Source organism: Apteryx mantelli, chromosome 4 (assembly GCF_036417845.1).
Source record: "Apteryx mantelli isolate bAptMan1 chromosome 4, bAptMan1.hap1, whole genome shotgun sequence".
Lineage (NCBI taxonomy): Eukaryota > Metazoa > Chordata > Aves > Apterygiformes > Apterygidae > Apteryx > Apteryx mantelli.
In genome coordinates this window covers 50,518,270-50,534,732 of record NC_089981.1, presented here as the reverse complement: position 1 = coordinate 50,534,732, position 16,463 = coordinate 50,518,270, and the positions used below count along the sequence as shown (strand labels likewise).

The following is a 16,463-nucleotide window of genomic DNA, read 5'->3' as shown; positions in this document are numbered from 1 at the left end:
TTTTTCTTAATTTCAATCCCATGGTTGCCTACAGCATTGGAGAATGTGGCAAGCAGAATATTGCCCTTAGTCAAAGGAGCACTCCCACATCCATATCCAACTAACTCTTCCTCCGGTTACATGACAAATATGCAGAAATAAGAGTATACATCGTATATTCTTAACCATCATCTGCCATATGCTAAGCTAACTTTTAACAACAGGAGCATTCTGGTTTTGCTTTTCAGTAATATTTTTGCCTATTTTTAAACTGGAAAAAGCTATAGAAATATGAGCAAATAAATTCAGGAATCCTGCTGTAACAAAACAAAATACTTCGAAATACAAAAATAGAGGATGGGGAGGAGTTTTGTCATCTTTGTGGCACCACCGAAATAATCAGGGACTGAATTTCTACATTGTCCTTGGGCAGGAGGATTGCAAGAATGGTACCTAAGATCTAACAGATCAAGGATTGGCTTTGGCCACATCATGGACTGAAATTAGTAAGATGTGTTTTTATTGGTTAGTGCAGTATGTGGTAGTAATTAATCAATTCAGATAAATCTTTTTTTAAACTTCTGATCTTGCTTAAACATTTTAAGTTAGTGAATTACTTCATAGTAAGGGATGTTGCAATAATTTTTGCATTCTCTTGCATCACTTGTTCTGCTCACTCTGTCTCTCACTCTCTTAGGATGGTGGTGCAGTTTTGTCTCTTGGTGTATAAGAGGTTGTACAAACTAATTGGAGAGAAAGTAATGAGTTTTCTTTCTCCTAGACAAGTAGAAAGTGAGGCAAATGAAGGACTCTGGTTTAAACTAAGATTGACCCCTGCCCCCTTTTCACATGCTAGTGCAGTCATTAAGGTTCCCCAGGTCTAAATTGGACTTCACTGTGAGAGCATGAGAAAGCTGAATTTGGTAGAAGTAACTTCTTATTCAGACAAGATATCTGAGCATGAAAAAAGGAAGTAAATGTTCCGGCCAGACATCATCTTTGTGCATCTTCCCATTATCTGAATTTGTTCCTTTCTAAATAAAAACAAAGCTTAATACTTTGACCAGCTATCTGGAAGAGATGCGTATTATCATAAATACTTAGACATACACCCAGAATCACTGACGGAGGTTACTTTGCTCAAAGCATTGTTTGACTCAGCATTGTGATGCTGAATGACCGTCCCTTGGTGTGGAGTTCCCTTATCTTAGTCTGTGTCAAGTTCCCAAACAAATGCAAAAATTCTTTCAGATTTGACAAATCCTATTTGAATTGCAGAGTGAAATGTGTTTGAAAATCTGTTTTTGTTCAGATTTGTAAATGAGTATTCTGAAAAAAAAGTTTGCATTATATGGGTGACTTAATTTTAATGGGTTTTTGTGTGCTGCTAGAAGAAGAAACCCTTCAGTATCAGTAAAGTATGAAGTAAGGTATGAAGTGCATAAGGAAGAAATGTGAAGTAGTACAGGAATTCTTAGCTATTTTGAAAGGATTTTATTAGATGACTATCACTGCAAATATACAGGCATTTCTGGTATATGCTAGCGTGAACTGCCTCAGTCTTGTTCCTAATATTGCTAATTCATATGACTTCAGATGTTAAACTTCTAACACTGTTAGATTTACTGATCTTTATTAGACCTGATATTACTTCTTTCTTATCCTTGCCACAAAAATTCAATCTCCTAATTTCTTAACTCTGCCATTAAAATTGGATATAATCGGGATAGCCCCTTAGGGCCTGTTGATTTCCACCTGAATTTTTCTATCCACCATTACAAATACTTTTCCCTTCTATGAAATCTTTAGTAAAAGATATGATGGTATTGTATACCTATTTGCTTGGCAATGAAAGATGTTTTAAAGTAAAAACCTGGTCTAGTAAATTCTGCTGGTTTTGACACTAAACTAGACACAAGTGTACTTTAACAAAAAAAATGCCACCCTGCTTTCATCCTGCTTAAGTATCAACAGTGTTCTGGGCACTTCAAACATAAATATGCTTCAGCATCCCTTGTACTTAATGATGTATGCATGTGTGTCTGATATGAGAACTGAGTGGACTGTCTCAAGTAGAATTTTATTTTTAGAAATTTGTAATTAGGCAGAGAATAACTGTCTGTGTATCCATGCAGTCTTCTAATAACAATGTTCTGCCTTTATCCCCCCCCCCCTCCATTGTGAGAGGTATGGATAACTACTGAACGGACAACTTGTATTTACCTTGTGGACAACTTGTATTTACCTTGCGGTATTTAGCTATCCTTTAAGGGAAAGCAGTGTTGTTTAGCATTGTTATGTTGCTGATAATACTTAAGGGAGACAAGGAAGGCTGGTGCATCTGTGAGCTTCCTTAGGGCTTCTGTTGCCATGCAGCTCACTGAGCTTGTCTACAGCAGCAAAATACTGATTCAGATTCAGATATATCAGAATATGGTAATGATGGCTTGCAATTTTGTTACCTCATCAGCTGTGTGCATGTCTGCTTATCTTGCATGAGCTTTTCTTAACACCTATTCTTGTACCTATTTTCCTGGGGTTTTTTTTCTCCCCAGTGGTATTCTAACAAAAGAACTGAAAAGCAAATGTTTTAGAAACTCTTCTATTATAAGCAAGTAAAACACCAGATAACCCTTCCCCCAACTCTTAGTAAGATCTTGTTTGTTTAGTTTCCTCGTTTGCACACTGTAGAACAGCATCATGCTGTATTCAGTGAAATGTTAAAAGCAATAGGTGTTACAGTTTGTGTTCTTCATCACAGAGCACAAAGGAATGGTCTAAGATATTTTTCATAATAAACCCACAAAATAGAAATCCTTTAATCTTGTATAACAAGATTGTTTTTTTGATTTGATCAAATATCCCCTGAATAATGTGCGATGTGTAATTTCTTTAAATGAAAGATAATAAAACCACTAATCTCACTAGGTAGATGTGATCTACAAGTGTAAATGCCACTTATTCTGAGACTTTGCCATGTTAATACTAAACAAGCTATTTCTAATGAAAACATTAGCTAACTTTGTTAAATAGCATAGTAAATTAGTTCTGGAGTGGAAGGGAGGTGAAGAGGAAAATCAGTATTTTCAACCATTGTCTACTTGTATGTCTGTAAATCTGTAAACTTCTCTGAAGCTTAAGTTGAATTTTAAAAACTGTTTTTTGGTGCAGGTATGTGTGTATAGAATTTCTTTGTGGTAGGAATACTGAGATATTAAGTTTTTGCAATGCTACCAAAATAAAAGTTTAAAATAATTTGAGCTAATGAGCAACTTAATCTAATATTGCCAATTAATAATTTGTTTTAAATACACTCAGAAAAGAATTCTGGATCTATTGACTTAACTACAGTTACCTACCAGGTCTGTGACAATGCATGGCTGCTAATTAAGCTTAAAGACGTTTTATAGTTAGAGTGCAGATTGATAACAAGAAAGATGGATGATGGTCCTGTTAGTCTGATGTAAAAGCCCCCAACCTACTAAACAGCTGAGCAAGCCATACATTGGCAGGCAAAGAAGACCCTGACTGTGAGACCACTGGAATAGCTGCTGTTGTATGTAGGTGGGACCTCAGTTTGCAGTTAAAAGAATCGGCGGTAGCTTGCTTTTGTGCCCACGAATTAACGCTTGTAGAAGAGGCTTGAGGGGGACTTGGGGAGAAGTTAAAACACAAAAATAATCTTCAAAAGTAGTACAGGAGCTGTATCTCTAAAGCTACTGTTGTAACTGGATAAACTAAACACTCGGTTGTACATGGGTTATCATAACCCTAACGAATGGCTTCTTAATACGATACTTTCTTTTAACTTTGACCTCTTTAGAAAAAAGTTTTGTGTTGCTTCACTTCTAGCTATTTTTCTTTTCTTCCCGGTAACGTGTCCCCAATCCGTGTTTTTTCGTAGCCTTCAAGATGGTCAGCCAGGCCAGCAGCCCTCCTCCCAGGCCACAGTGCAGTCCCGCCCCCCCTGCCAGGCCGCTGGGCTCAGCGCTAGCGCCTCCTTGCTGGTGAGAAATGGGAGTGTCCACTTAGAAGCCTCACATGCCGCTGCATCTGCTGCAGGCGGTAGCAGTTTGCACGATGAACTTGGTATGCAGGCCTTATGTAACCTTCATGACATGGACGTTTTAATGCGGCAGATGTGTGGGTAATAATGCGCTGAAAATCAGTTAAACTTGGCTTCGTTTCTGAATCTCATAGGTGCATTTCTGCAAAGGCAGTGTTGCTCATTGGTTCCCTGCCTTTCACAATCACTTTTCCATGCACTTTCTCTAACAAATGCACAAGGGGAAACATTTTAAAGATTCATAAATACAAATAATGAAGTTGTAACATCTTTCATGATTTGAACAATATAACGCGTAATGCATAAGTTCCTGTCTTAATCTGCATTGTCACAGGTAGTTGGGCAGAGATTGATATCAGCTTTGGGGAACTTCTGGTTCTTTGTGGGGGGGACACTTATGTTCCTTGGAGAATTCTTAATCTTGCCTTTTTTCCCCTCTATTTTTTGATGACTCTTGCTCAGCTGCTGTTTAATAAAGAAATTGTCATGTGAAGGAAGATAGTTTCAATGTGCAAATTAATTTAGTAACTTGAGATCAGAAGAAAATCATGACTTTCTTGTATCAAATATCTTCAGTTCATTTAGTGCCCCATGGTAGTTCTTGTTTTTTCTGTATAGTACTTCCATTTTATATTAAATAACTGTTTATTAGCTCATCTTTTTCTCTGCAGTCAATAAAATCACTATGGTGAGGGAAGTTAAGATGGTTGTAATAAGTGACCGATTCATGTGACCCAGAAAAGTAGGGGTAGATATGGAAAAATTCCTGGCAGGGATGTTTGCAGTAATCCATACATGGCCTGAATGCTTATGACTTTTGGCATTAACGTAGAATTCCTGCTTAAAATATTAACATGGCTGTCTTTAGAACTGACACTTATTAGTGACATATTATTTTGGGCAGCTGTTGGCTGCATATTTTGAGTTATATAAAACTACAGGTTAGCTCAGAACAGTGATAAAACCCTTCTGACATGCCTTACTGTAATCCACTACTAAAAGATAAATGGATATAATCTTACTCTGCCAGTGAGGAAAATTTCAAGAATTCCCAGGCTGTGGTGCCCCTTAAAATATGAAAATAATCATAACTTGTTAACCAAACTGTACCTTCTAGTTGCAATATAAGAAAAATTGAAAACAGCCCAGACACTTTCTGATATGTTTTATAAAATTAACTACACACGTGGAAAATACCCAGTCAACTTACTGTTTTGTTTTAGATTCTGTGGATCTAGAAGTTTCTAGATAGAAAGATCAAGATTTAGGATTATGCATCTCTGAACAATGAAAGTATACTGGGGTTTTGAACGTACTGGGGGGGGGTTAGTTATTTAATTTGGAGCCTTGTATTTCTTGTTTGAAAGCATTATTGTAATATAACCTGTGAGAAATTCAAGGATGCTTGTTATATCTGTCCAAGGTTAAAGTTAAGGGTTTTTTTATGCTTAAAGCCACCATTGTTATTTCTGAGAAATATGGTTCGTCTTACCCAAAATAATACAATCAAGGTTTATACAACTCAAAATATAATACACGATCTGTTTTTTAACAACCTGAACTTAAAAACTTTATGGTACTGTGTCTTTCTCAAAATTAAAGTGGCTTATTTAAGAAATTTGGCATTTCTTTCAGGGTGTCTGAACAGTCACTAGAAAAGCAGTGCAATGGAGTCTTAGAACTTTTTGCAATTAAATTCTTCTGAAACTTTGTGTTTACTGTGCTTACAGTAGTGTGGGGTGGTACATTGCCAGTGGGAGGCAATAGGAGCTTGAAACATCTGTTTAGAAACCTTCCCTGAGTGAAAGCAGCTAGTATAAGCAAGATTGCCCCCCCCTTTTTTTTTTTTGAAAATTAAATTTTCTAATTGGTTTGGCAGGCTTCCCAAAATTCAGTGGTGTGAACAAATGTGCTCTCAAGAAGAGGTGTGTTTTGTGTGGTAGATATCCTCTTTTGTTAGAGGATAGACCAGCTAATGCAGCTGGCAGAACGGAGCAAGCTTTTGGATGCATAGTCCGTTCATCAGGCCTGACAAGGGAGAGTCTCTGAGGATAGAGATGCTCCGGTCATAAGGAAAGAAAATCAGGGTTGAAATAACACTACTGCTGTATTTGCCTTAAGTCTACAGGCTATTGTTTTTGCTCTGTTGTTCCAAACTATGTTAAAAACCCCTTTTTGTTTTTTATTTTAATTTTTATGCTGCTGTTAAAGCAATGTAGATAAAAGGATGAGGTGTGGGGTGTGTGTGTGTGTTTTTTTTTTTCTTTTTCTTTTTTTAATCCTCCTTATTGAGATCCTATTAGCATTTTTTTCCAGTTCCTCTGGAAGATAAACAGAGCATGTGTTAATGTATGTGAAAAATATTAGGATTTCTTTTTAGTGTACAAGTGCAATATCTGCTTCTACATTTTTTCTGTTTTCCACTAATATGTTGATGTCAAGCTGCAGCTTTTAAGAAAACATATATAATTTTTTGATTTGAAGGTTCCTGTCTATTAATTTGATTTTCGTGGCTTATTTTATGAAGGGTGAACCTTACTGGATTATACCTAGTCTACACTCAGTCCAGTCAGGAAGGGAAAAGAGTGGATTAATGGAGAGCATGGCGAAATTTTAAGCAGTTCCAGAGTAGAGGTTGCAAGTTAGATGGTACTGAGTTATTAACACTTCCTGGTTATATGTAAAAGAAGCAGTGAAGCTTCCTGGCAAGAGCAGTAGTCTGGTAATGACCATGTATTCTTCTTTAAGACTTGCTGGGCATTGCATTGTCCTGCCACTAAGAGATGCTTTGAGGCAGTATCTTCAGCCTTCCAGGTCTGAAGTAGAAAGAGCTCTATAAATTGTGCGCTTGCTTCATGAGGGATGAGGGGGGAAGAATGTGAAAGGGTGGAAAAGGAAGCTTCATGTGGAGCAGTAAATGAAGAAAATGATGGGAGAAACACAGGACAGAAAGGGAAAGTGACAGATTGTACGCCATGATGTATTAGAGGCAGGATTAATATGATATGAATCCAGAGAAGGGGCTGGGGGGGCAACAGGCCATGATTTAATTGAATTAGTCTTTGGAACATAGTCTGGCAGCACTGATAACCTTTTATTCTCACTAATATCTAATTCTCAGGGCGTGTAGATGATGAGTAGAATTTTTGAATACTTGTGGCAAATCTTTGAATACCTTGTGGGTATTACAATTTGTGAAGTAGTTTGGAATCCAAGTACTGAATTATTAGAACAGATGCCTGGTTTCTGAAACTGGGATGAAATAACAACCTATTATCCTCAGCTAGCTATGTGTGGGTTTTTTCTTTTTTTTTTTTCTTTATTGTTAGAATGTATACGTGATTAGATATCTAGTAATTTGAAGCTTTGCAATACAATTACTCTGCCATGTCTGGTTGTACCATGTACAAGTGGTGATCTCTGATTTACTTGCTTCTATTTATGAAGGTTGTTGGATTTTCCTGTTGAAAATCAAAACTTCCCATACTGCCTCTAAATATTAATCAAATAATTTATCTGTGTATATATTTAAAACGATTCAGTATCAGTTCATCAATGTCTCTTTAAAATTGAGTAACCTTATTTAGGATGGATGGGGGAGTATTTTCAAAGGTACAGGTAGAAGATAAATACTTGCTTCTGATTGTCCCCATTGAAAAATAGCCCTGTTGTAGTTTGTGGTACTCTTCATAAGAGGTAAGCTGTTCTTCACATGGAATTTAAAAAATAAACCTCTTTGAAGTGTCCAAACTACAACTATGTAAGTTTCAATACTGCAGCTAAAGATAAATTTTTTTGATCTTTGAAAATATTTCCTTGCACATGGAGACTCTTCAAATTCTGAAGGCTTCACTGGTTGTCCTGACTAGGTTTTAAAGAAGTACTGCAATAAGTAGATGAATGTATTCTAATGATGCTGTAGCCTTCAACTGTTAGCAACATACAGAACTAGTCCATGAGAGGTTTGAAACAAAGTAAGATTTTATTGAACAGAAAACTGGAAAATGTGCTGAAAATAACTTGGCTGAAGAAAACATCAGAAACTCCGTTTTAGTTGGATGCTAAGTCACTTAAATCTTTTCCAGGTTTTAGCTGTGTAAGCTCATCAGTCTGTTGCTTTCATTGATTCCCAAAACTGCAAAAGGCCAATTCATACAGTGGGTGAACCATTACACTGTCTTTGGACTCAGTGATGAGATTTTTGTTCTTTGAAACAAGTGCATGCATTTGTCTTTTCCTCTCATCATGTCAGGATGAGGTTGTAATCTGGATTCGTGTGCCTGAATATCAATGACTTAGTTTTGTCATTTTGGTAATGAGTCTAAATAGAATATTGTTTGGATGACTTTAATTTGCTAAGAATTCACAGCTCTTGCTTTGTGAAAAGTTACAAGCATTTCTCTTTAGTGGCCAAACATACTACTGGCTGTATTTCTTTATTTGAAAAATAAACTTTCAGTTTGCCTTTTATTTACAGCCTGATAAAACTATAGTCCTTTAAACAATAAAAAAAAGGTCTTGCTCACACATATTCAGTGTGATACTATCAAATATTTCAAAGAGAATGCTGTGGGAGAAATAGGAATGGGAGGGAGAGAAGACTACCAGGATAACCATAGAAGTCTGTAAGTAGATCCCTAAATATTGAATCTTGTGAGCATTGGGATCCTTCATTAGAGTGCAAGAGTGCTGTGAGGAAGCTGTCAATAACCTTGCACAGACTTTAAAAAATAATAATAATAATAATTGATTGGGCTTTGGAGCTCAATCATAGAATCTCTAGTTACACCCTATGGTTACTTCCTCTCCAACACAGACTAGTTCTGTAAGTAACCTTTGCTACTTTGGATGACGTCAAGCTCTTCTGGAGAGCCCTTTTATTTTAAAAAAGGGCAACTGTATTTTATTGAGAACTTGCCTGAGTTAGAATTTTAAAGCCACATTTTTCTTGTCAGTGAGCTCACTCTCATTAGAAAGTTTATTTTACTAGAGGGATGCATGCAAGTATGGCAAAGCCTGAGCTGATTTTGTGGTTCATGTGCAGGTAATTTGACATTGTTTCATCTGTTTGTTGAAATCATTGAATACATCTCTATTTACCAGGTATGTTTTATCCCACCACAGTCATGCAGTACTGATATCAGCAGTGCAAATACAGGAATTTGTAATAGACTTACATGAGTTGGGCATGCAGGAAGTGCAGGTATTTCCTAATGTGAAGTTATGCTGATTTTTTTTTTTTTAATAGTTATAAGCCCTTCTCAGAGATGTTGACATTATCGTTCAGTAAACTTCTTTTGAGACATGTTTGTCTGATATATTATCTCAGTCCAAGAGAATGAGAAGATATTTCTTCTAAGTAGTACGCTCTAATTTCTGTGACCATTTCCATAATTTAAAAATCAAAGTTGCATTGCCAGGATCTCAATTTATCTATACAAAAGCATGAAGAACTTAGTATCCCAAACTTATTTCTTTCTTTTAAGAACTGGTTACTTAGAGGATTTTTCCCCCCTAATAAGCTACAAATAATTTTGTCCATGCTAAACTTGAAGTATATTACCCAATATCTTTGCTTTTGTTGTTGAAATTTTCTTTTACTGATGCACTTGAGAAATATATCACTGTAATTCAGATTCAGTTATGGTGACAAAGATCACTAAGTAGTGTGCTAGTTTAAATTTAAAACTTTGCTTTAGTAACAACTGTTACTACACTAACCAAAGGACACTTAACTAAAGGGCTTCATTAGGAGCTTAACTATTCTAAAAATAATACTAACAAGTGGATTTTCTACTTGTTTCCTTACAAGTATCTATAGTAGATATAACAGCCTTTCCTCAATATTTAGTTATGTTGTTGAATTCTGAAGCATGCTGTCCATGACTCCTAAACCATGTAGCTGCCTTGTCAGAATGGTCTCTTCTTTCTTAGCACAGCTGTGGTATGCATCTGCTTGGTCTTAGTGCTCCCCCCACTCCCCACCCCCCAAGTGAAGGTAGGAATTTTTATGAAGATATTTTCATGGTACTAGTATTTTTTCCTTAGTTTCACTGGTTTTTATCCATCCAGTTCTATTTTGTAATCTCCTCATTCTCAAATGCCTCTAGAGGGAACTCAATTTTCCTGAGGAACTGAAGAGAAGTTAGAGACAGAGAAGGGGGAGGGGAGAAAAGACTATGCTCTCACAGATGAAGGAAAGAGGGGAAGAGCTTATCCCTTGTCAGCACCAGGAGAAAGTGAATTCTAGGACATGCAGCTGGGAAGTGTGTGCAATTTTTGCTTTTGATGCTTCAAAGTTGGGTTTTTGTATAAGCATGTCATGTTTTCCATCATGGCGGGTTGTGAGCTAGAAGAGATGCAGAAATTGGCAGGGCATTTCACATAAAAAGATTCCAACTTTAAAACCTGCTTCCTGTATTCTGAGCTGAAATGTATTGAACCTGGCCTTCAGGGGAAATGACGATGCTTATCTCTCTAATCAGACTATTGTGGAGGGAAGGGCACTGTAAGAACATAATATTGCGAGTAAGGTTAACCTATCACTTGGGTTTTCATCTATGGCTACTTTTAATTTTATTTTTATGTATAGGCTTGATATTATTCATTCAAAATTAGTTTTTAATAACAAGTTTAGGAAGTTTTGGTTAATGGATTTTCAATAACTCCAAATGGTTTTGCACTTTTCTGTTCTTACACTGAAGTGTTTTCTTCTGGTTTGAAGGCTAAATCGCTGCCTTTTTTTTTTTTTTTTTTTTTTTTTAACTTTCTCCAGAGGTAAAACTAAGGAAGCATCTCTGGTGGTTTCTTTGACTCTTTATTTCTTTCCAAATAGATATGTACCTTTAAAAAAAACAAAACAAAACAAACTTTTAAACTGGACACTTGAGAAATCTCTACTATGGCTAAATGCCATGGTTCCTAAAGCTTATAGAGAATGATTCACTGATTGCTCTACAGGGGGGGAAAAAAGCAGTGAAGCAATTGGTCATTGCAAGTTATTCGCCTCCTTATTCTCTAAAGGGGGAAAAAAAAAAAAAAACTTCTGTTGTGCTTCTGTTGCATTAATGATGGCATCTTTGTCAATATGAACTCGTAAAGTTTAATTTAGTGTTGCAATTTACTGTATATACTGTAAACTGGTATGAAAGAGAACTGAGTAGCTAAATTCTTACTCTGCTGGTAACATATGTGTTATCAAGTTTTTGTATTCTGACACTGATATAAATTTAGATGTTTAAATCGGTCTCATTAGTAAGTTAATGTACAGAAACTAGTGCCAGTGGGATGAAATGTAATGGAATTTTGACCTGGTTTTTGACATTTTCTTTAATAGGTAAGTTCAGTTCTACGCTCTACGAGACAGGGGGCTGCGACATGTCACTTGTGAACTTTGAGCCAGCTGCAAGAAGAGCATCCAACATCTGGTGTGTGTGAAGGCCAGTCAACAGTGATGATTCTTGTCTTACTGCAACAAAAACTCTAATTTTAATTTTAAGAGGTCATTTAGTATGGACTACAAAAACCACTTTTTTGTGTAAAATATCTGTGTATTTTTACTTTTAAAACCTAACTGATTTTTGTTAGAAGATCACATTAAGTGGATAAATAATCTTCTCGACCTAGGCAAATCTTGGAAAATGTAGACTAATATTAGTGTAAGTAATAAATGTCCACATTGAAAACTTGACAAATGCATTTCTGATTGGCTTACAGGAAGTCTGTCTTAATGAATTTAACTTGGGTTTTGGGAAGGGAGGGTGCTATTAATCATAATTACTATTTTTTACAAATTAACTTCCAATTATGAAGTGAGTGTAAACCTGATGTTTGTTCTCAAGTTCCTGGATGGCATGAAACAATACAGGGTTAACAAGAGTTAACATGCCTGAGGTTAAAATTTGACTTACAGTTGAAATAGCCAGCTATATACTTGAAAGTTCATCTGCTTTTGGAAAGATGCCCTTTCCCCCTTTGAAGGGACAGGAGGCAGGAGAAGGAAAACAACCCAAAACCTCCCCACAAAAATCCACTGCGTTATACAGAACTGCTCTGAAGCTATTATCTCTGGCTGAATGCTACTAAGCCCCCACCCCATGTTGGTGGAATAGCTGTTGGATTTATGGAGCAATGCATTTTAAAAACTCTGTTTTCGAGTCCTTCCTGTGTAAGTGTGCAAGTACCTCTTGTAGAACTGAACTTTGACGTCAAGTTCTGTATTCCTTGCCCAAAGCTGCTGATGCCTGCCTCTACTGCTCGCCTGTTCCAGATGCAGTGGCTTTGGGGATGGCTGCTGTTATGAAGCTACATATGCTAGTGAAAGAAACAAACTGGGCACATCCAAATCGGATCTTGGCTTTTCTAGACAATACTTGCATTTCAGTAAAATAAAACTGATAACAAAGGCAGCTTTTAACTCAAGACAAGGAACTGAAGGAAACTTGTTTAAACTTGATACAAGCCTTGGTTGTGTGATATATAGGGAAAACATATATAGCTAAAAGCCGTCCAAAACTGGGGAGAAATCAATGGCCAGATATGGACTTTACTAATAGAAATTTGTCCTTATTTCTAAGAAATGGCAATTGCAAAGTAACTCTGCTCCTCTTACCAAAGGTTTAAGAGTATTTAAAGTTCAATTTTAAAGAGCAACTTAAAATTAAGAACTTGCGTTAAGCATGTAACATTTTTTACAGTTTTGAGACTTTGGTAATATGGTATAAAACTAACAAACTGTCTGAGAACTGACAGCAGACACAGCGCTCTTCCAGAGATACACGGTGCATGTCTATGTATTAGTAGCTAACTTTTTTTTTTAAGCTGAATTATTTTCATTGCAATAATCCTCATTAAACAACTAAGGGATCTCTAGCTGGTCAAATCATGCATTGAGAAAATTATAGCAAGGGTAAGAGTAAAAAGCTGCCTGCTTTACTGTAGCTTCAGAACTTACTGCAATATACAAGCCCAATGTCAAGATTTGTTTCCTTGCTTGGTTGTGTGTAATGTTTTAAAACAAGAGGATACCTGTGTCTTAAAATGTGTGATTGAAAGGGAAAAAAAATTTTTAAGCTGAAATTTGGAAGGAATCAAAATTGATTTAGGACACTAATAAATTAGAGTGGCTTGTTGAAATCAAATGTAGTTTTATAATCTGAAGTCTTTCCCCTGTTCTTATAGTGACACGGACTCTCATGTATCGAGTTCTACCTCAGTTCGCTTTTACCCACATGACCTAGTAAGTTTTAAAATTTATTTTTAAAGCATGCAAAAAATCAGAAGACTTTGTTTTTATAGCACTGATTAATTGTTCTGTGTTGTCTGTTCTTGAGATTTTTTTTCCTGTGTTCAAATGAAGATAAATTATTATTTACTGTTGCAGTGTCTTCATATATACATACAAATTCATCTTTCTGCAAAGCACTTAAATCTAAATATAAAGTGTTTCATCTGACCTGAAACTTGACAATTTGGATCTAAATTATGTGGAAATCAAATGTGCGGAGATATCCTATAAAGATTTCCAGAGACTGGATAACTGTACTTGGGCAGAGTTTTGTTCCTGTGCACTGCTAAGAACAGCAGGTGACAGAAAGAATAAATGTCATGTTTTTGTTCTGCAGTGTTCTGACCAAACATAACTTCAGTAATTTCCCTGAAAGGAATTTAATAACCCGTCATCAGAATCTCTTGCACAAAGTTTAATTCATATGAAATGAGTTCTTGAAAAAAGGCAGAGGCTTACCTGCCTTCATCCTGCAAATAACTTTATAATTCCCTGTTTTTTCTGATCTCGGGCCTTTTAAATTGCTGTCAAGTCCAAATGTACCTGTGCTTGTAATTTGGAAGTCCAGTATTGCTGTGTCACTAAAACCCTGCAAATGATCATGATTCTTAAGAAAATAAAGCATTTTTAACTGTTACTGTTAACAATGATAACCTAATCAAGATGGGAAATGGAATTTTGATTCTGCGCTTGGCAGAGTAGCAGGAAACCTCCATTAGCCTGACCATGCATTTTATCAATAATGTGATCCTCAAACCTGGTGTTTGCTAGTGGAACTTTGATTTTTATTTTTTTTTCCAAGGGATGTAAGCCTTCAAGAGAAAGAGACTGGATTACCTGTTATGTGCTGTTGCCTTATCAACATGGTCTTGTTGAGGGAGATGTTTAAGGCAAACTCTTGGAAGTCAAAAGTGTAGCCCATATGCCTAAATGGGAACTTCCACTTGAATTCATTGTTAGTGTCATGAATGTTACATTATAGTGATATTCTACTGGTTGAGAAAACAGGTTTTAAAAATGTTCTCCAAAAAACCCATTTTCTGACACAGCTCATCTTAAATGGTGTGGTTTTGTATTTTGAAATGCCTTTAGAAAGTGAATGTTCCTGATTGTGTTTTTGCTTCTTTTTTTTAATAATCTTAAAGGAAAGGAAAGGAGAAGCTGTCTGAGCATAGTTTCAGTATACTGATGCCTTAAAGAATCATGAAAAAATGTTGAAAAGTTAGAAATTAAATGTTAAACTTTAAGATAATTGTAAGATGTAAAACTGTACTTCTGAAATTTCTAGGTGACATGAGCACTTAAGTTTTACTTTGCTTTTTTTTTTACTTTTTCTTTTACAAAGAATTTTCATTAAATGACATCTTAATGTAGTATTAATTAAGAATAAATGGAAGTTCATTAAGATATTTCTTAACCTGTTAATGAGATTTTTATAAATCTCTGGGTTAGACCAAACATATGTACTGCAGTAACTATTCCTTCCCCCCCCCCAACCTTCTGAGTACTTTCCTTAAATGTCCTTTGTGATTATTAGTATTACTATGATTTCAAGAGAACTATAGGGGAAATAATAGCTGATTGAGGAATAAGTGAGAAATTATAGTCAGTCATAAGTAATACTTGATTGGTTCAGGCAGGTTTTTTTTGTTCATCTCTGAGTATATTCAGAATGTAGTGGGGCTTAAATTGGACCACTGATACGGGCATATGTTGCTTTGTCCTGCAAAAATTGACAATTCAGCATGGGTGTGCGTGCAAGTTAGCTGACTACATAAGAAATGTGTTGTCATTTCTTTAAAGTCAGGATTAGATTCTTGCAGTAAGCGTTACTGCTGCTTGCCTATCAGTTTACTTGTCTTCAAATAGGAAGTTTCTAGAGTAAATAGAATAATTTGCTTAGTGGACAGATTCATACTTCATTTGAAATAAGTTAAATGATAGAATACTAAATTGTGTTGTATACAAACTATTATTGATGCTGGTGCTGTTCATTTGCTATGGTAAGGGCAGGAAGAGTAAGTAGAAACCTTGGAACTAGCAGTGCTTAACATAGAATTATTTAGTTTCAGTTTTGAGAAGTTATAACCATTACTTTCAAAGTAATATTCAGTAAGATACAGTGATATAACATAGAGGCTTTTATTAATACTGTCTTTCTTTTAGCTTTCTCTTCCCCAGATCAGATTGAACAGGCTGCTAACCATAGACACAGATCTGCTGGAGCAGCAAGACATTGACCTGAGCCCTGACCTTCAGGACCACATGCAACCTCAAGAGGAAGCAGCTCAGAAAGTCAAACAGTACTATCGCTTTTGGATCCTGCCTAAGCTTTGGATTAGCATCAATTTTGATAGATTAACTCTTCTGGCTTTATTTGATAGGTGAGATCCTTGTATGTTCCTAGACTTCAGGAAGTAAAGATAAGAAAAAAAAAAAAAAGATAACTAAGCTGACTAATACAGATAGAGGTATCCTTAGAGAGCCATACTTATTGTACTCTAAAAGATGAAAGAACAATACAAAATGCAATTTTTCTAATATAATGAAAGTTATTCTCCTTCTCTAGCAATGCTAAAATGAAAAAAAACTCACTTTGTGTGAGTGAGGCAATAACATCTCCTTGAACTGTCAAGAAAGAGATTTGTTGCAAATCTTTAAAGCTATAAAAATAAGCTTGTCAAAAAAACAAAATGAAAGTTGGCTAGGACCTGACGTACACCTATATTATTTCAGCAGGTAGAAGAGAACTTACCTGCTGTTTCAAAGCGTTATTCCGAAGACAGAAAGAGATAGAGCACTGTAACATGTTGTCCCCATTTACCTATTGGAATAAAATGAAAGTGACCCTCTTACCAGCTGTGGGAGTACCTACAACACTTAGGGAAGTTTATTGCTGAAATTTAAGGTGATCAGCGTAGTAGCAATTCTGTCTAGACAGAAATACTATTAGGTGTGTTATTCAGTGTTACAGTACCATATGCTATGGTACACACAAATACTCTTTAGACTACTTTAGATAGTTCAATGTAGATTGTGAGAGAATACTTCTAGTTTCTGCATTATAAAATCATGAATGACAGGTTATTTCTAGATAAGCTGTCATGCATTTAGTTTTCCCAATCTCTAAAT

The 16,463-nt window shown here is 35.9% G+C and overlaps 1 protein-coding gene across 5 annotated transcripts in view; it reads left to right on the top strand.

The window, feature by feature from the left end:
- PCNX1 (pecanex 1) overlaps positions 1-16,463 on the top strand; it is a 92,352-nt gene that overhangs the window by 36,328 nt on the left and 39,561 nt on the right. For all 5 annotated transcript variants that reach the window (XM_067296540.1, XM_067296537.1, XM_067296539.1 and 2 more), the window contains 3 exons: positions 11,382-11,472; positions 13,226-13,283; positions 15,498-15,715. In XM_067296540.1, the coding sequence (XP_067152641.1) occupies positions 11,382-11,472; positions 13,226-13,283; positions 15,498-15,715 (367 nt within the window). The remainder of the gene's footprint in view (positions 1-11,381; positions 11,473-13,225; positions 13,284-15,497; positions 15,716-16,463) is intronic.